At 37.1% G+C, this 21,225-nt stretch overlaps 1 protein-coding gene across 1 annotated transcript; it reads right to left on the bottom strand.

Moving 5' to 3' along the window:
• Nucleotides 1-3,949: 3,949 nt before the first annotated feature.
• LOC145165794 (protein trichome birefringence-like 2) lies at nt 3,950-7,361 on the bottom strand. The gene is made up of 5 exons (XM_079084688.1): nt 6,148-7,361; nt 5,388-5,580; nt 4,966-5,156; nt 4,586-4,744; nt 3,950-4,510 (listed from the first exon to the last, which is right to left on the bottom strand). The coding sequence occupies exons 1-5, from the start codon at nt 7,002-7,004 to the stop codon at nt 4,159-4,161; spliced, it is 1,752 nt and encodes a 583-aa protein (XP_078940814.1). The 5' UTR covers nt 7,005-7,361; the 3' UTR covers nt 3,950-4,158.
• Between the last annotated feature and the right edge of the window lie 13,864 nt (nt 7,362-21,225).

The following is a 21,225-nucleotide window of genomic DNA, read 5'->3' as shown; positions in this document are numbered from 1 at the left end:
CAAACCACACCAACTACCCCAAATGGACCAAAACACGCTTTAAAGTGTAGATCTATGATGAAGAGCATAAAAAGGTAGAAGCTTGAGGACTTACAAAGAGTCCAGAATTGCGACCGATCTCTCTATATAATTCAGACACTTGTCCACATGAATGTCCTCCAAAGGAACCACTGCGAAATCATAAATCAAACATTTCCGCAGCTGAGAGCCATGAAAAGTATTATGGATCAGACTGAGCTCCTCTGTAACGCCCGTAGATCAGGGCTAGTCCATTTAGAGACAATGAGCATCAAAAATGACTTTTTGATAGAAGATTATTTAGAATGAATAATCTTAACTAAGTTGTAGTGGTCGCGACAAGGATTCCGAAAATATAAAGAATGTCGAAATCTGAGTTATAGCGAAGAGGTTATGACCTGTCGAAGTTTCACGACAGAACCGGTACGACACTACATGACGTAAATAGTGAATTTACGATAGAGCGATATTTAGCCTTAGTGATCTAAACGAAAGTCGTTGAATAAGTTAAACCGAGAGCGTGCATAAAAAGAACATCCAAATCTGACTTCGTATGAGGAAGTTATGATTTTTCTAAGTTTCAGCTTAGCAGTATGCAGCCCGAAGTTCGAATATGAGATCGAGGGATTTCTAGCCGAAACAATCTAAACGAGAATCGAATATCTCGTCGATAGTAGTTCAAAGGTAAAAAGACAGACGAAAACGGACGTCGGATGAAGAAGTTATGAGTTTATAACGGAGTTTTCCTATCCCGGCCTACTAAAAATAATATAATAAAAATTAAATTCAAAATTACCCGACGGAGTCTAAACGAGAGTTGTAGAACATAATCTCACCTACGCGTGGATATAAAGAACGTCGAAAACGGAGCTCGTATGCGAAAGTTATGAATTTCTGAAGTTCGGGGAGCGAACCCCAACACTATGTCAGAGTTCACGACGTGAAAAAGGGATTCACGATGTGAACTCAGTGCTGACGTCTTCTGGAGCCTGACAGACTGAACATCGCGACTACGCACCTGATGACGTCCAAGGCCACGACGTGAAATGATGGTTCACGACGTGAAAATTGAAAAATCAGCCCTATAAATAGAACCGAAGGGCAGCCGGCCATGGTTGCTAATTCCTTCAATATCTCACTTCCTACACCCTCTCTAGCCCTCTTAAAGTACCCCCGAAGCCCCGGTATCATCCCGAGACCCGAAGCGAGTCCCGAAGCACCGAAGATCCCGAGAAGAAAGGAGTTTCGAGCCGAAACTCTGTCCGCGAGAAGCCCGGTGTGTGAAGATATCCCGGTTTCACCAAAGAATAGTACTTGATGAGCCGTAGTGCTGTCCGAGCATCGTCTAATCAAGTGAGTCTATAGTTACTTTCTTCTAACACATAAATATGAAGTGTTTGCCATGAAATACGTGCTATGTGTTATATATTGTTTGTGTATTTGAGATGGGTGTGGGTTTGATGTTTTATACATGTTTTGAATGATTTAAACTGTATATGTATTTTATATCTATGAAAATGTTGGGTAGAACAGGGGTAGATGAAATAGTTGGTGTGTGATGAAAAATGGTATTGAGTAAACCCTGGCGACTATGCGACGTAGTACCTATTGAGTAAACCCTGGCGACTATGCGACGTAGTGCCTATTGAGTGAACCCTGGCGACTATGCGACGTAGTGCCTATTGAGTGAACCCTGGCGACTATGAGACGTAGTGCCTACTGTAAAAACCTTGGCGACTATGAGACGTAGTGCTTGTCGTGTGAACCTTGGTAGCAATGGACTTTGGATAAATTCCTTAGGTCAATTCTTAGGAATGAATGGATGAAGGATAGTTGATTCTTAGGGTAAATCCTTAAGAAATAAAGGAGATATGGGGATGGGTAATTGGGTTGATTGTTTGATGATTGAATATAATAATTGTATTATTGTGGGTTGAAAACCCTATATGCTCACCAGACTCCCAAGCCTGACCCACTCAGTTTATTTGTATCACAGGTATCGATACGAAGCTGCTTTGCACTGAGAGATTAAAGGAGATGTAAATCACTAGTGTAAATGAATGTATGTTCTGTTTATGCTTTTGGTCTGTATCGATGTGGACATCCCGAGTTTTGTAATAAACGAAAATACATTTCTTTAAGAAATGCTTTGATAAATATTTATTATATTTTGTTTTGGGGACAAATTCCGCAACACCTTTTGAAAGATTACTCTGATTTTATTTTAAAAATCATAAACGAAATCGGTCTTTTCTGGCCGTGAAATGGGGGATGTCACATCCTCGGGTAGATCCAAATGATACATAACCCTACCCACCCGAGCAATAACCTTGTAAGGACCAACCAACTTGCCCCGCTTCCTGAACCGGATGACACCTTACCAGGGTGACACCTTCAGGAGTACCATATCATCGACCTGAAACTCCAAATCTGACCGGCGTCTGTCAGTATAACATTTATGTCGATTCTGTACGGTCTGAAGCCTGTTGCGCACTTGCTAAAACAACTATGTAGTCCTAAGTACCACCTGTGTACTCCCCATGAATCGCTAACCGACCTCACCCTAACAAATCGGGGTCTGACACTTACTCCCGTAGAGTACCTCATTGAATACATATTTTTTCCTCGTAGAAGAGTCAAAAGTTCGTGCATATTGGGAAGATTATGTGAGTCTCCAATAGTTGCATCATTGATTGCTTTGTAGTTGACAACCATGCGCTTCTTTCCTCTTCTTTTCTCTGCTTCTTTGTTGACAAGAAAGGCAGGGGACATATGAGGGGATTTTGATTCTATAATTAGTCTCATATCAAGTAATTCCTTGATTTGTTTGGAGAATTCTTCCCTTCTTTTCTTCTTCCAGAAAGATTTGTATTTCTTTTTGTTTTTATACTTTTTCTTAGTATAAGTTTTCCTTCCAATATCAAAGTTTTTGAAATCAGAGAGAATGCTACAACAATCTTTACTTATTGTTTTGAGCTTTTGTTGTTTATATCTGTCTTGACAGATTCTATCAATTTCTTCCTTTGCAATTTTTGTTGCATAAGAAAGACTGGTTTGCTGGATTTCTCCAGTAGCTTCTTTTTTCCATCTTTCAGTACAGATTTCTCCAATAATTGGAATTTTCATGAGATAAGCAGATATCCATTGTGCATATTCACTTCTCTAGGGAATATCATAAAGATACGGGTCAGTTGTATGTTGTAGGCAAGTGGGAGGCGGACCAGTTATTGACTGAAGGTCGTTGTGTGTATGCGTGTATGTATATTGTGGTATATGATATTTTGGGGAACTCACTAAACTTTGGCTTACAGTTGTGGATTAAATGTATTTCGGGTACTTTTGTTGATCATGTGAAGACGAAGACGTGACTGTACATACTCATCAACAACAATGGTGTTTCCGCGTTATTTTGATAACTTTGGTTTTCTTATAAATGTATTTGAAATGTGAGATTTTTTGACTTGGGTTTTTATGAACATGGTGTTTTATTTTATCTAAAAATGAAAAAAAAAATTGTTGTAAAAATGAGACATTACGTATAATGTCAATATTTTATTGGTGAACAAATCAATATTAGCACTCAATGGAGATAATCTAACATTATGCTACCCTTTGTACCCCTTGGTAATTGAGTGTAGGCGTTGGTGACTTGGTGTTAATAGAACTTTGATCATATTCCTTTGTATAAATTTAGTTTCATGTATTCTATACTTACAAAAAGTAACCAAAGTAATGGAATGATACTTCCCCAACGACTTGATGATTGTTAAAGATTTACCGAGAAAAAAAAATGATAAATATCCAACATAACTTTTCAACAACTTAGTTGTATCATATAGTGAAACATTTGTTTGTGACATTGATTGTAAGATATGAGTAACCATTGAATGGATGCAATTTAAGCAAGGATACATATTCCACAAATGATCATTTTGAATTCAAACTTGATGTTGAGCAAGAACTCCAATAAGACCCTCAAGAAAGAAATACAAGATATATTTTGTTAGGACGAACAGAAAAATAGAATCCAAACTCTCACTAAAAAACCACACACCTGATAACATACAACTCCTAATTCTCTCAATCTTCCAAACACAAATAAAAACCGAAACTTGTTACAATTAATATCTACACTAAATTTCAGGTTTCCCAAGACCCTGTTCCAAGCTTCAACAAAGATGCATATAACAACTCGTTCCAAGTGTCTGGTACACCTGGCAAACACCAATGGCTGCAATCTTGTGATTGCTCTGCAGCCATTTGTTGCTCTGGAGACAAAGACTTGGTGTACATCCGTCTGTAAATTGATGGGTGACCATCTTTTCTGTAATCTGTAAGCCTGCTAATATTGAGATATATCACAGGAGTCTTCATCATTCGCACCACATTCTCAACAGATCGCATTTTTGATGGGTATTTTGTTAGATGACTTGTATTGAAGATTGGTTGGGTTTCTTTGTGACATTGTCCTCCAGAATTCCACTGCCCTCCCCTACAATTTACAAACATGTGCAAATAAGACCCCTTATGATGAAAATGGTCAAAAGAACCATTAACATTTACATACCTAAAATGAGTTAGTGAATAGCCTCTAAAGAGAACTAGTGTTTTTTGGGTGTCGATGTTCTTATCTACCCATCTTGCCCATGTAGAAAGAGCCCTGGTGTACGCATCCAGAGCCTTGAGTCTTGGGTAAACATGGTTGCCTTCTTGGTAATAATCTTCCCTGTTAATAAGGTACAAAAAGGTGTTATGTTAGGTTTTTTTCTGAATATGAAAAAAAATGACCATTTTACCCTTATGTCTAAAAGAAATACGTGTAAAAAGTGAATATGGCATTATACATATATGTAAATATTAAGTCATGTCCCAATTAAGTCAAAAAGCAAAAACTTACACATAACATACAAGTTTTATACTAAAAGTAAAGTAATGATTCTTTTTTACCCCCGAGAAGTTTTGTCATGAGTCCACCAATGTCCGGTGTTGAAGATCAAAACATCAGCATCATGATACATTGAAGTTGTCCGATCCATTAAATCCAATCTTAGAGTTTCAAAAGAACCATGTCTACCTTTGAAAGACGATTCTCTCACTAGAAATGGAGAACCCACAAAATCCACAGTGCAGTTGTAATCCTACACAGATCAGAAGCATCATTAGTTAATAGTTACACATTCTCCAAAACTAGTTTGACTTTAATTCGAGGTCAAACGGACAAAGTTTCAACCTCTAGATTGGTATGAAAAAAAATCGACAATTAGGGAAAAAGTTTGGAATACCAAATCTGAAATTGAATGCAACAAGGTTTGAACTCAAAAGTCAAAAGTGTATCTATCCAAGTTTGGAGTATTGTAATGAAAGCTTGCCTCAAATCTGAAGGCATAAATTCCTTTTTTCTTGAATTCACTTTTTCCTGATATCTCATACACCCTGTTTTTGTTCTTGAGAGAATGTCGAAGTATGCAAACAAGTGACTCCCACATGTTCCTATTTAAAGAGTCTCCAACAAAAACCAATTTCTTCCCTCTCAGTCTTTCCAAAAAATCAGTTGCATTCAAACTGAAAAAAAAAATAATCATAAAAAACATGAAGTGGGTGAGGGCAATAATATTCATAACCTAATCAATAAAATCACTAATTACAACCTTTTTACTACCCATTTCGTTCACACAAAAGATGTAATGAACTTTTTTGAAGATATAACTATTTAGATAGCTTTACATGTAGTTGAGTGCAATTAACGTAATGATTCTATTTTCTATCTACATAAAAGGAAAGGTCATCTAGAAGCATCAAATTTATCTCAAACGTTAAATTTTGAAAGAAAAATCTTTCTAAAACAAGTGTAAAGCTGGTTCTACGTTAGAAATAGGACAAATAGTCTCATTAAATAACTAAAAATTTCTTGATAGTATTGACAAAATAATCTTAGTCAACCAAATAACCGATTGACAATTTTAGTCAAGGGTTTCTAAATGGGCATTATTCCAAATTAGTAATAAGAAAGCCATCAAATTAGCATGCAGCTTCCGGTTTTTTAAGCAATTGCAATTTGCAACTTCATAATCATTCGATTGAGAAACCAAGAAAGTTTAAATGTTTTAAAGAAATTATAAATAACATTACCTTGGTATTTCGCATCCAAATGGCTGCCACCTCCATTTTACAAAGTCATCATCTGGCCGATGATTAAGATGGCAATTAAAATCTCTGTCTACATAAGGGCAAGAACCCGCCGGATAATATGGTTTACTATCATCTTTCACCCATCTTCCATCAAATATGTCGCATTCTTTAAAAGATCCACTGTAACTCCTCAAAATATGAGAATTCGTACCAGTATCAGCGTCCACAAACCCCACTTTCTTCGAAATCCCATCACCTTTGTCGTCGCTCGTGTTTCTTGAAGTCAAATTTAGATCTAAACCATCTGATTTAACACTCGTATCTGCGTTTTCTTGAGCAATTGCACTACTAAAGGTTCCATTTATCAAATGGGTATCCTCAAATTCAATAATTTTTGCAGAAATTCCATGAAAGCTTACATTTTTTACGTTATCGGTGAAATTTCCCAAATGGGTATTCGCTTTATCATCAAAACCGAGCAATTTAAGACTGATATCCACGTTAGAACTATTTGATTCAGTCCTATTCTCGGTAACCAAGATTTTAGGGTTTTGGGCTATTCGTGTGGCATTATCAACAAAAATTGCTGTTGTTGAAGAAGAATAAGTGGAATTGAGAGAGGATGTACTACTAAAAGAGATAGACCAAGCGATAAGAGAAGTATTGTTACTGATGGTAAACCCTTGGAAGAAAAGTTTATTTGAAATTGGGCTTATGAAAGAAAAATTAGAAAATAACATAAATAAGAAAATGAAAAATGAAACGAACCCTAACCCAAATCCAGAAACTACCTTCTTTCGTGGAGATGCACAATTTGGAATGAGATCTAAGAGTGACACAAGTTTCTTTAGGTTCATGGCTAGGACAACACAAGAACACCATGAACAAGTGAAAGAGCTTCCAAGAATCACACACACTCTGACTGTGTTTTTGTGTGAAAAATCAAGAAGAAAAAGTTTAAAGTTATTCAAGGATTCCAAGAGTGAAGATGATGTTAATGTTGTTGATCTAAATCAAAAGCTTCTTTGAAGGTATGAAACAGAGTCGTGTGTTTGTGAAGGCTTTCTTGGAGACACTTTGCAGAGTGCAGGAGCGTAGATTGGCTGCACCACTGCAAAATGCATGCGAGAAGATGATGGAGGGATGAATTACAATAATGCCCTCAAGGTTGATGTCGATGCAGACAACGAACCTCTATAACTGCTCTTGAATGGGTTTTTAAATGAAATTTCTTAACTATATCTCAAGAATAACTTGAATTATGGCGTAAATGTATGAAACAGTCGTCATTCAAAAGTCGCCATTCAAAGATCCCGAAAAAACATCCTTTGAACAATTGAATTCAAGGGTGACAAGTGTCGTCTTATTCATGTAGTAATATAATATCCGGGCTAATTGTATTTCTAAAAATTAAATCTCTTATTTGTGAAGCTTATAACAACAATAAACCCAAAATTCATAATAACAGCGTAAGAAGCAATGTATGAACATTACATATTTGTTATTATAATACGACACAATTTATAAATTTGTTACAATATAACACTTGGTTATACGTTTTGTTAAAAGGTATCGCAAAGATCACTATAAAAAAAGCTTGTCTAAATGACTAAATTTAATTATTAAGAGATCTTAAATTTAAGAATATAATATATTGTTCAAATCTCATAACATTGATTCACTGAAGTAGAAAGGGTTGGGAAATTATCTACTATTACTTTAACATAACTAGTATGAATTAAAAAAAAATTCTCTAATTAAAGAGAAAAAAATGAGAGGGGTATTTTTGGTATTTTAATGTAATAATTTGAAAATAGCTCGCGGCGGGCCGTCCCGAATTGAGGACACGTCGACGGTAGGACATGGGGGTAAAAGACATATGCTAACGTGCGCATGGAGTTGTGTGCCACACCGCCACATGTCGTGTCACTTTGCTATACTTACACCGACTTCCCATGCCCCTTCTTAGAGACAGTTACAGAAAAGCCCTCAAACTATTTTCTAACTACATCTTTCATCCATGTAGAAATAGTTTTGTCATTACATTCACCAAACTGTGAAACAACCAAAGCCGTAGAAACAACAAAGTGAAAATTATATACGAATCGAAAATATATTATAGACAAACGAAATCAAACAGTTGTAAAAATATACGAAATGATAGATGTGAGAGTGAAAACATCATCTACGAACTATACATGTGGATTATAAGGTAACTGTGAAAAAAGAAATATAATACAGTTTTATATTCTATTAAAACAAGGGTCTAACAAAGAGTTACTAACAAGGAGATTCTAAGTTTTATCCTAGACATATACTGCCGTTTTAAAAAAATAAAAAAATTAAATGATGCAAGAAACTTTTTTTTTTATCATCTAATGTAAAATTGTTCGTTTTTACCACTCAATAATATAATAAATTTACTATTGTTGTCAGAAATTACACTGCATACTAGTTATTTGAAAACATATTTTGGAAACTATATTTGATGTTAGTTATTTTACAAAATAATAATAATAATAATAATGTTAGATTTTTTATTTTAAAAATATCGATAATAACTTGGATAATTCAAAAATCGTGTATTGTATATATATTTTTCAAAAATTGTGATTTAGATTTTATTGTCTGGGTTACCACGAAATTTGATTTGGGATAATCAATCGATTCAGAATTCAGGCTTCTTTCAAATCCGAAACACAAATATACCTGTTGTTTTTGCGTTTTCAAAGAGACAAAAAGATGCAGAGAAAAATATTATTTTAACATTGCTATTTCATTTCTTCTATTTTTGGATATCTATTATCATATCGTTTGCAATTGCACATATAATTATATTCCCAGCTCTGCATAGCTTTGAAATATGGGATTTTCTAGACAAAATTGCAAGAATGGTCCCTGGTTAGGTCGAAATTGCCACTTTGGGCCAAATAGGTTTGGACTAGCACTCATGGTCCAAAGGTTTTCATTTTCTTGTCATTTTGGTCCAATCTACTTTAAATTTTTTGATAATGACCATTTTGCCCTTTGTTTCTACTTTTTTAGTTTTTTTTATTTATTCAAATACTTTTGTAATTAAAATAAAAATAAAAAAGAAAATATCTCTCTCTCTCTCTCTCTCTCTCCATTAGAACCTGAAGCTCTCTGCATCTACTCCGAGCATCTAAATCACCACCCTCCACTATTCTTTCCAGAACCACCACCTACAGCTACCATCACCCCCTCCTGTCACCACCACCATCATATTCCACCATTATAAAAGAATAAAAAATTAGAAATCATTTTTGTTTCTTGTTTTATCTTCTTGTAAAAGAAAAGTTGATCAACTATGAATCATCAAATATTAAGCATTGATAACCAAAATCAAATTAGAAATCAACAATCTATCTTTGAATGTTCATCGATTTTAAAGCACACAAAACATTCAAAATCATATTACAAAAGCACTAATCTATCCAAGAACATTCACAAATCAGATTTCAAAACTAGATGCAAAAATCTGATGTTAAAGCAAGCCCTAGCGCACACGATGCATCACCACCAAGAAACCCTAGCCGCCATGAACATCCCAGATCTGTTCAAAAATCATATTTTCCATCCTCTATTTCAGTAAGCCAATAAACCTAGTTCCACGAAGCAGAAGGTACTGATTACAAAAGGAGATGAGAAGGTGGAGAAGATGATGAACAATACCTGTATAGAGTTGGTACTAATTTTGAAGATCTGAACTGGAGAGTCACACACACCAGAGAAAACACACACACACACACAATGTATTGAAGATCTGAAACGGAGGAAGCCGACATAAAAGACCGATAAAAACCACAACACAAAAACAAGATTGAAACTTGGATTTTCTGGTGTATCTGAGGTCGAAGATGTTGGTGGTAATCAAACCACCGATCTGTTTTTCCCAGCGCTCTGGTCTCGTGGATGGTGGAGCTCGACGGAGATGTTTGGGCTAGGGGAGAGGACCGATGGGTGAGAAAGGAAAACGGTGGATTTGGGTTTTGAAGAAGATGAAAATGGTGGATTGAGTTCTTGGTATTGAAACAAAAGTTTCCATTTTTTGAGAGAGAGAGAGATTTTCTTTTTTATTTTTCTTTTAATTATAAAAGCATTTGAATAAATAAAAAAAAATTGAAAAAGTAAAATCAAAGGGCAAAATGGTCATTATTAAAAAATTTAAAGTAAATTGGACCAAAGTGGCAAGAAAATGAAAACCTTTGGACCATGAGTGCTAGTCCAAACCTGTTTGGCCCAAAGTGGCAATTTCGACCTAACCACATGGACCATTCTTGCACTTTTGTCGATTTTCTAACATGTGCCCTAAGGGCACATATAAGAAACATTAATTATAACAAATATTATCATAATTAAATATGAAATACATTAATTATAAAGATTATTACTATAATTAAATGTGAGATACATTAATAATTTCCATAATAAATGCATTTCAATTATTAATTATGGTAATATTTTTCATAATTAATGTTTCTTATATGTGCCCTTAGGGTACATCTTAAAAAATCCCTTAAAATATATATCTCAGGTGAAAATAGTTCATCACAACAGAAGTCCAAATGATCTAGGCCGAATGGGTTAAGCATGGAAGAAATATATTCTTCATCTTTACAATGATAGCCACATTTGACAGTATCGGAGGAGCTTGCATTTCTTGAATATATGGAATGGCCTGTCATGCATTTTTCAAAGCAATAACACCCTTAATAAACGTCTTATGTAGAAATAGATTTGTGAGCGATCAACATTTGGTTTAATATAAACATTAACTTATACACTTAATGTAATGTGTTAATCCCAATTACTTTGTTTTTCTTATTATTATTATTAATAAAACTTAGTTATCATCGTACAACAAATGAGAAGGCAAACAGGCAACAAGTTACGCTGCTAAGTCTTTTTGTATGGTAAAACCAATTCTTTTGAAGACTACATTCATAGATCTAGGGGATATAACATTGTTATGCATGATCCGTTGTACTCTATTAAGAAGCTCTATCACATCCGGCGTAAGGAAACCAAACGTATCAAATGCAAATGGTATGAACACGTGTTGATTTTCCATGCACGATTTCTCATGTTTAGTGACCTTGCATATAGCAGCTTTTAATGCAGTTTGTCCCGCCGTGAAACCACCAGCCCTCAAGCCTACGATAGTGGATACCCTGTAAGTTCTACACATGCGTTTTCCCTCCAACCCATCCAAAAATAAAAATGTCAGTCGGTCTAAGGGTTGACATTCCTTCTATCGGGTCAGTCAAGAAATTCACATGAGCCTCTTTCTTGGCAGAAACCCCGGCATGCTTGAATATGTCGACCAAGACATCCCAAATCATATTGTGCCTGTATTTGAAACCCAGGAGTTCTTTGCAATTAACTGTATGTGTGACATCCCCAAATTTCTCGGCCAGAAAAGACCGATTTAATTTATGTTTTAATATAAAATCAGAGTAATCTTTTTAAAAGATGTTGCGGAATTTGTCCACAAAACAAAACATGATAAAAATTTATCAAAACATTTCTTACAGAAATATATATTTTCATTTTATATCAAAACATCAGGATGTCATGTTCCGATACAGATCAAAAGCATAAACAGTACATAAGCCTTACAACAGTTATTTACAACTACTGACCTATAATCCAAAAAATCTCTCATCATCATCCGACTATGCTCGGGGTCCACTGCCTGTAATATAAAAAGCTGAGTGGGTCAAGCTTGGGAGTCTGGTGAGCATATAGGGTTTTCAACCCACAAATAATAATAAATTTATTAATTTCATCAACCAACAATAAATTTATTAATTTCCTCAACCAACAATAACCCTGATTACCTATTCCCGTTATCCTCACATTATGTCCCTAAACACCTATCACAAGGGACCTAGCCTAAGGATCATCATCGGGATGGACACTACTGCTAAGGGGATTCCTCAGCCATACATGTCCTTAAGGCAACCATGAGGGGGATGGAGTACACCAATGAACATATAGTTCACCAACACCTACAGGTTGCGAACCTGCTAGCGTTCCACTGGACTGTCTAGAAAGGTTCGTGGTCGTCATCTATACTCCGCTAGATGACTACAACAACAACATCGAGGCCTCTCATCATTTTAACACACATCAACTATATCGTCTACCCATGTTTTACCCAACATATTTGTAGATAAAAATACATATACAGTTTAAAACTTGTATAAAACATCTATTCAACAGTCATCTCAAATAAACAATCAATATAATTACACATAGCACGTATTTTATAGAAAATACTTCATATCTATGTGTAAGATGAAAGTGACTATACACTCACTTTATTTAACGATAATCGGGCATCACTTTGTTTCTAAAAATGATCGTTTCCGATGAAACCGGGAGCTTTAATGAAAAAAAACCGGGCCTTGAGAGGGTTGAGCTTCAAACCGAAAAGATAAATTTCTCGGGCTCTTCGGGCACTCCGGAACGTGTTTCGGGTGTTGGGTATGATCCCGGGGCTTCGGGGATGCTAAGTAGCTTAAAAGAGGGTTTAGGAGTGAAAAAGTGAGGATTTTCCAAAATTACCCGGGAGGTCTCGCACCTCCTATATATAGGTGCGAGCCTCGGATCCGAAGGAAGGAGAAGCAAGCACGTGGCTCGCATCCGAGAGAGGCAGGTGGCGAGCTTCGGATAGGGCAGGTGGCGAGACACGTGTCGGTCTCGGATTGGACCGAGCCTTCGGTGCGAGGAGGGTGCGACACGGGTCGACAGCTGGCCTCGGATGACTTATCAATTTCGGACATGCGGCATGCTGCGAGCGAGGATGACGTGGCCGAAGGTTGACCATGCGAAATTCCTCGGTTTTAGTGATTTTCTCGAATTTTGTGTCCCGAACTTCTAAAATCCATAACTTTCGCATACGAGCTCCGTTTTTGACGTTCTTTCTATGCACGCGTAGGTAAAATTAGGCTCTACAACTTTCGTTTAGACTCCGTCGGCTAATTTTGAATTTATTTTTAATATTATTATTTTTAACAGACAGGGACAGGAAAATGCGTTAAAAATTCATAACTTCTTCATACGATGTCCGTTTTCGTCTGTCTTTTTACCGTTGTACTACTATTGACGAGACCTTCGAATCTCGTTTAGGTTGTGTCGGCTAAAAATCACTCGATCTAAAATTCGAGTTTTTTAGCTGTCTATTGCTAAGCTGAAACTTAGAAAAATCATAATTTCCTCATACGAAGTCAGATTTGGGCGTTCTTTTTATGCACGCTCTCGGTTTAACGAACACTACGACTTTCATTTAGATTACTAAGGATAAAAATCGTTCTATCGTAAATTCACTATTTACGTCACGCAATGGCGTACCGGTTCTGTCGTGAAACTTCGACAAGTCATAACTTCTTCGTTATAACTCGGATTTTGGCATTATTTATATATCCGGAATCCTTGTCACGACCACTACAACTTCCTTCATAGATATTGGGTTTATCTAATATTTATTTTCGACGCTTATTTTTATTCTTAATTCATTAAATTATAATAATTAAGCATAAAACACATAATAATTAAATAATACATCTTATTATTTCAAAACAAGTTACAAAGGTTGACCTAGACTATTACATCATCATTAGCGCCTAGCCTAGAAACACGGGCGTTACAATTCTCTCCCCCTTAGGATGATTCCGTCCTCGGAATCACACATCAGCAAACAAATGCGGATAGTGACTCATCATGTCACTCTCTGTTTCCCAGGTGAGATTTGGCCCATTCGTATGTTTCCATCGCACAAGCACTAAATCGACCATCTTGCGTCGTAACTTCTTAGTCTTACGGTCAACGATTTCCTCTGGTTCTTCAATTAGCCTTTTGTTTTCATCCAACCTTAATTCATAAATTGGAATTATGTCGGGAACATCTCCCGTGAACTTCCTTAAATAAAACACATGGAAAGTATTATGAATACCATCTAGTTCTTCTGGTAATTCTAGCTTGTAAGCTTGATTCCCGATCCTCTGAAGAACTTTAAACGGTCCAATAAACCTTGGACTCAACTTTCCCCTTTTACCAAATCTTATAAGTCCTTTCCATGGTGAGACTTTAAGTAAAACCAAATCTCCAACTTCGAATGTTATCGATTGTCTTTTCTTGTCTGCATAACTCTTTTGACGATCTTGAGCTGCTAACATCCTTTCCCTAATCACTTTCAACTTTTCAACAGTCTGATGGACTATTTCAGGTCCCATAAACTGCTTTTCCCCAGCTTCCAGCCAATACGACGGCGTTTGACACTTTTCTCCATACAAAGCTTGGTAAGGTGCCATCTTGATGCTTGAGTGGAAACTATTATTATAGGAAAATTCTACTAGAGGTAAGTGTTCATCCCAGTTAGGGGTGTAAGTGAGCCGAGCTACTCGGGATCGACTCGTTAAAAGCTCGACTCGAGATCGAATTATACGAGCCTGAGCCGAGCTCGAGCCTAAATATGAGGCTCGTTTATTAAACGAGCTCGAGCCGAGCTTCAATTCATAGGCTCGCGAGCCTAAACGAGCTTAAACGAGCCTATATATATATATATATATATATATATATATATATATATATATATATATATATATACACACACACACACATATATATATATATATATATATATATATATATGTGTGTGTGTGTGTATGTATATACATACATAGAGGCTCGTTTAGGCTCGATTAGGCTCACGAGCCCACTAAATTGTTCACGAGCCGAGCCCGAGCTTCATTTTAAGGCTCGAATCGAGCTTGAGCTTCCTCAAAATTAAACGAGCTGAGCTCGAGCTTGGTCAGGCTCGGGCTCGGCTCGGCTCGTTTACACCCCTAATCCCAGTTACCTTGGAATTCCAGGGTACATGCTCTTAGCATATCCTCCAACGTTTGAATTGTTCGCTTGCTCTGACCATCGGTTTGCGGATGGTAAGCTGTACTTAGACACAATTTTGTACCCAATTCCTCTTGTAGACTTCTCCAAAACCTCGACGTGAAACGACTATCGCGATCTGACACAATCGTCAGGGGAACACCATGTGTTTTCACTATCTCTTTCACGTAAACCTTTGCAAGCTTTTCCATAGACCACTTCTCATTGGCTGCTATGAAATGTACACTTTTTGTGAATCGATCAACAACAACCCAAATCATGTCGTGACCGTTCTTTGTTCTGGGCAATTTAGTCACAAAATCCATAGTGATGTCTTCCCATTTACCCATGCGTACAGGTAAAGGTTCTAAACTCCCATACGGTTTCCGATGTTGTGCCTTAACTCTCGCACATGTCACACATTCGGCCACATACTTTGCAACATCGAGCTTCATCGTCAGCCACCAGTAGTAGGGTTTTAGATCCCTATACATTTTTGTGTTGCCGGGATGAATCGAGTACATGGTCTTGTGAGCTTCTTCCATCAGAAGATCTCTTAATCCTCCCGTCTTAGGTACCCAAATCCTATCTTGGAATACCTTCAACCCTTGGTTGTTTATACCGAACACTAACGTTTTGCCCAAACGTTCTTCCTTTCGGTCATTTTTATCTGAAGCTTCCTCCTGAGCTTTCTTTATACTTTCCACAATTGTCGAGACAACTTCAATTCTCAACACTCTTGGCCTTTTCTTTTCAAGGTTTACCTTCCGACTGAGAGCATCAGCGACAACATTTGCTTTACCAGGATGGTAAAGTATCTCACAGTTGTAGTCCTTGAGTAACTCTAGCCAGCGTCGTTGCCTCATGTTTAATTCCTTCTGATTAAAGAGATATTGGAGACTCTTATGATCTGTGAAAAGTTTTCACTTTGTGCCATAAAGACAATGCCTCCATATCTTTAGAGCAAATACTACCGCTGCCAACTCCAAATCATGAGTGGGGTAGTTCTTTTCATGTTCTTTCAAATGCCTCGATGCATATGCTATCACTCTATCCCTTTGGGTCAGAACACAACCTAACCCAACTCCAGATGCTTCGCTATAAACTGCGAAGTCATCAACTCCTTCAGGTAAAGAAAGAATCGGTGCTTCACACAATTTCTTCTTTAACTTCTCAAAAGCTTCCTTATGCTTCTCATTCCAAGTATAAGTAGCTCCTTTGTGGGTCAAAGCTATCAATGGAGCGGCTATCGAAGAAAAGCCTTGGATAAATCTTCGATAATATCCAGTTAATCCTAGAAAGCTTCGAATCTCCGTGGGGCTTTTCGGTTGTTCCCACTTCATCACAGCTTCAATCTTCGCTGGGTCAACCATTATCCCTTCTTAGTTAACCACATGACCCAAAAATTGGACTTCTTGAATCCAAATTCACATTTGGAGAACTTTGCATGCAGCTTCTCCTTTTTCAGAACTTCTAGCACTTCACACAGATTCTTGTCATGCCCCTGCTTGCTTTTTGAATAAATCAAAATATCATCTATGAACACTATCACGGATTTATCGAGGAATGGTTTACAAACCCTGTTCATCAAATCCATGAAAGCTGTTGGATCATTGGTTAGTCCAAACGACATAACCAAGAACTCATAGTGTCCATATATTGTTCTGAACGCAGTCTTCTCAATATCCTGCTCTCTTACCTTTAGCTGATGATATCCTGACCTAAGATCGATCTTCGAGAAATAGCTCGAACCTTGCAACTGATCAAACATGTCATCAATCATTGGCAACGGGTACTTGTTCTTTATTGTTGCCTTGTTCAGCTCTCTGTAATCTATGCACATTCTCATGCACCCGTCTTTCTTCTTTACGAATAACACCGGAGCTCCCCAGGGTGATGAACTAGGTCTAATGAAACCATTGTCCAACAACTCCTAAAGTTGCGTCATAAGCTCATTCATCTCTGTCGGTGCTAATAGATGTGGGGCTTTTGCTATTGGTGTTGTTCCTGGTAACAAGTTTATTGTAAACTCCACTTGTCTATCAGGAGGCAATCCAGGAAGATTCTCAGGAAAAACTTTCGGATAGTCACACACCACTGGTATACTTTGCATATCCTTTTTCTCCTTCTTAGCATCGATCACGAATGCCAAGTATGAAATGCATCCTTTAGATAAACATTTTATGGCTTTCATTAGGGAAATGATTCCAGAAGTTACTCTGCGCTTATCTCCGTATACCATAAACGACTCTTTTTTAGGCGGGTTTACCCTTACTATCTTTTTCTTGCACAATATTTCGGCATCGTTGGCGCTAAGCCAATCCATCCCTAAAACGATGTCGAAACCATTTAACTCGATGGGTAACAGCTTTTCTTGGAAGTCGTTTCCATTCAGGTCGATGACAATATTCCTAATACAATCGCTAACAGGTATGAATTTGCCACTAGCAACTTCTACAATTAGGGCATCATCTAGCTTTTCTATAGGCAATGCTAGTCTTTCACCAAATTTATGTGATATAAAGGAGTAATTCGCTCCGGAATCAAACAATAAATTGGCAGGAAATCCATTTACAAGAAAGGTACCTGAAGCGACATCCGTTACATCCTTTGCAGCTTCAAGTGTCATTTGGAAAGCTCTGGCTTTTGGCTTTGGTGGGAGATTGGGCTTTGCTGTATCCTTCTTCTTCGGGCAATCCTTCAAAATGTGCCCCTCTTCATTGCACTCATAACAGACTTTCTTAATAAAGGTGCATTCATTGGCATAATGCCCAGGTTTTCCATATTTATAACAAGTGACTTCCTCGCTACATTTCCCAGCATGTTTCTTCTTACACTTGTCACACCACTTCGCTTCGGCTCCTCCTCCGAATTTTCCCGAACCAGACTTCGAGAACTTATTCTTCTTGTTGGAACCTGAAGTTCCTTCACACTTTCTCTTTTCGCCAACTTCAACCTTGCTGGAAGCTCTCCCCTTAATCATATCTTCAACAGACTTGGCAGCCCAGATAGTTGCCTCCAAAGTAAGTGCCTGATGCACTGGCACCGCATACTCCCATGGAAGTCCCTTTGCGTACCTGTCAATTTTTGTCGGCTCATCTGGGACAATACGCAAAGCAAACTCCATTTTGTCTGTGAAGTTATTTGTGTATTCATCAATGGTCATACTTCCCTTCTTCAACGTCAGAAATTGGTTTTCTAGCTCAAGCACATTTTGGGCCGAGCAGTACTTGCGCTTGAATTGCACCAAGAACTCTGCCCAAGTCAGTTGCAGTGGCTCATTAGGGCTTAGGGTCTTCCCCAGAGTGTTCCACCAGCAAACAACGCCACCTCGGAACTGACGCACTGCAAATGTGGTTTGTAACTTGCCCTGGCAACCACATGTCATGAAAGCCAATTCCATTTCCGAGATCCAATCCATTACTCCGACGGGATCTTCTTTTCCAGTGAAATTTGATGGCTTGCAAGTCATAAAGTCTTTGTACTTGCATCCATTTCTCTCCACTCCATCCTCTTGGTTATTCCTCCTAACCACAAGTGGTCCAGTTTGACCAACGGATCTACTATAATTTCCTTCCTCAGATTGATCGTCATTTAATTCAGGTTGTTCAACAGGAATTGAAGGTTCACTCCTGTTGTTTAGCAACATTTGCCTCATTTCCTCCCTTTGTTCAGCCATCATTGTCTGAATCATGGCTTGTACTCCAGCCATGGTGATGGGGTCTGGTGCAGCTCCTGCTATAGGCACCTGTTCCATCACTTGGGGTTGAGGTTGTTGGTTTCTGTTTGCATCTCCAGCTCCACTTCGAGTTCTTGCCATTATAATCTATACACCAAATAATGCGAATTTAGATCTTTATTCACGATAGATATTTAGATTCTCCTTATCACTCCGAAACGTTTACATGCTAGTTCTAATATCGTAGTCGTACGCTTAGAATCCTGAACACATAAGGTTTCCAGATCCGGTCGGCAACAGACCATAGATCCGAACAAATAATGGCATATATGGCAAACATATAGCATTTAGCACATAAAAACATTTTAGGCATCTTTCCTAAAATATATTAGTGCTCGTGTCTAAAATATGGTAGAAACTCACCTCACAATCATCACTTAGTATTCTAAGTTTAAGTCTAGAAATCCTACAAATTCCTAGTTCGCTTAAACTAATGCTCTGATACCAACTGTGACGTCCCCAAATTTCTCGGCCAGAAAAGACCGATTTAATTTATGCTTTTAATATATAATTAGAGTAATCTTTTTAAAAGATGTTGCGGAATTTGTCCCCAAAACAAAACATGACAAAAATTTATCAAAACATTTCTTAAAGAAATATATATTTTCATTTTATATCAAAACCTCGGGATGTCATGTTCCGATATAGATCAAAAGCATAAACAGTACATTATAAGCCTTACAACAGTTATTTAGAACTACTGGCCTATAATCCAAAAAATCTCTCATCATCATCCGACTATGCTTGTCACACCCCCAAACCAGAACGGCGGAAACGTTCGGGGGCGGAGGACGTCATACTCAGTATCATAACCATAGTGAAGAAAGTAAAACACAACCATCATAGATATAATTTAAAAGATTACATTGTTGCCAAAATACATGTTTCCAATTAAATTACATATGATGATAAAATGTAGCAAAATAATCTACGCTTTAGCGTCTTGACTTCAGAAATCTTGCGGTTACCTGTATTACTGATTACCTGAGAATACAAGTTGTTTTGAAAAGAGAGTATCAGCATAAAGCTGGTGAGTTCATAAGTATTTTATAAAAATGAATGTTGTTTCCTTAACGTTTGTTACAAGTTTGTTTCCAGAAAATCCAATATTTTCTAAAAGATTTGTTGTAAACTGAATTGAAACAAGGCCTAGTATGTGTAAGTAAATCGTCATACTTAGGTGTGTGTTTTATATTTAAATAAAACTCCTTTGTAACAAGCCTTAGAATTTCCGTGAATTGTATGTTGTGTTAATATTCCATGCGAGATGTTATAATCATACTAAAGACTAGATGGCCTTGAATGCGACGTTCTTTAGGCGTCGGGAAGTTATGACACTTGTCACCACAAACCTGCTGGTCTAGCTGTTGCAAGCAGCTCAGGTGCGGGTTTGTCGGACCCAGTATAGATCTATACACAACTATCACGTTCTCACTCCAAGAGATTATGATTATAACTAAAGGACTTTTCTGTGGTACTTGGAGTACCCCGAAGGAGAATGTCTCACAAATATTCATTAACAAGTTCACGTAGTGTGTAGTGAAAGTTCGTTTTGTAAATCGATAATGTTATTGTTTTCTTTGACAAATGAAGCGTTCAAAACTATACCTATTATAGTTTATCAAAAGTGTTGTATGATGGTATGAAACCTTGTTACGCATGTATATGTATTTCAAATAAAGGACATTGGAAATACTAATTATAAAGCTTACACACCTTGCTCAACATGTTACATGGTGTGAATAACTCTTAAATATGCATTTGACAGTTTTACCCTTAACTGTCACTGTTTTTGAGTAATTATAGAAAAATCATCGTAAGTAGAAAACTGAATCCGCAAACTCTGAGTATTTGGAAAAAGTGTCTACTATGTTCATAAATTTTCCCATAATTTTTGGTGGTCTCAAACTAGTGTGAAAATGTTCATTTTCACAACCTGGTCTGATTTTGTTGCTGTAGTGATAGACAGTTTTGTAAAAATCACCATAAATTGTAGAAAAATCGTATGGAGGTGTGCAAGTATTCATTTTAAAGGTATAAACCTGAACTACTTGAATATTATACAGTTTTGAAAAATATTAAGTTTAAGTTGGGTAAAACAGTTCGTGAACAGGTCACAACTTTTCTGTTGTAAGCTGTCAAGTTGAGTTTTGAATATGTTTTGGTGTTTTAACATGTATTCCCCCCTGAAAACTGAAGAAAACTAGAAAATGTAGGGGTATGAACTCACCTTGAGTGATTCTTGGAAGAGTGGAAGGTCGAAGACGAGGAGTATCAAGTCAAGAACACTTGATGAACACGAGAGAGTTTGGATGATCCTAAGAACGATTTTTGGTGTTAAGATATGAGTTAATGATCCAAGAGTGTTATGAAATTATGGAATGACACTTGAGTTTAGATGGAATACTTACCAAAAAGTGTTGTAGCAA

Source organism: Lactuca virosa, chromosome 3 (assembly GCF_052849685.1).
Source record: "Lactuca virosa cultivar CGN04683 chromosome 3, Lactuca_virosa_CGN04683_v6, whole genome shotgun sequence".
Lineage (NCBI taxonomy): Eukaryota > Viridiplantae > Streptophyta > Magnoliopsida > Asterales > Asteraceae > Lactuca > Lactuca virosa.
The sequence above is the reverse complement of the archived record's forward strand: the minus strand, read 5'-3'. Positions and strand labels throughout refer to the sequence as shown.

Bases quoted from the DNA above. Each gene is read 5' to 3' on its own strand.
- LOC145165794 (XM_079084688.1), bottom strand. From the start codon at position 7,004: ATGAACCTAAAGAAACTTGTGTCACTCTTAGATCTCATTCCAAATTGT. The intron at 5,581-6,147 runs GTAATGTTATTT...TTTTTTTTTCAG, and splicing joins TTTGGATGCGAAATACCAAG to TTTGAATGCAACTGATTTTT. The intron at 4,745-4,965 runs GTAAAAAAGAAT...CCTTATTAACAG, and splicing joins CATGACAAAACTTCTCGGGG to GGAAGATTATTACCAAGAAG.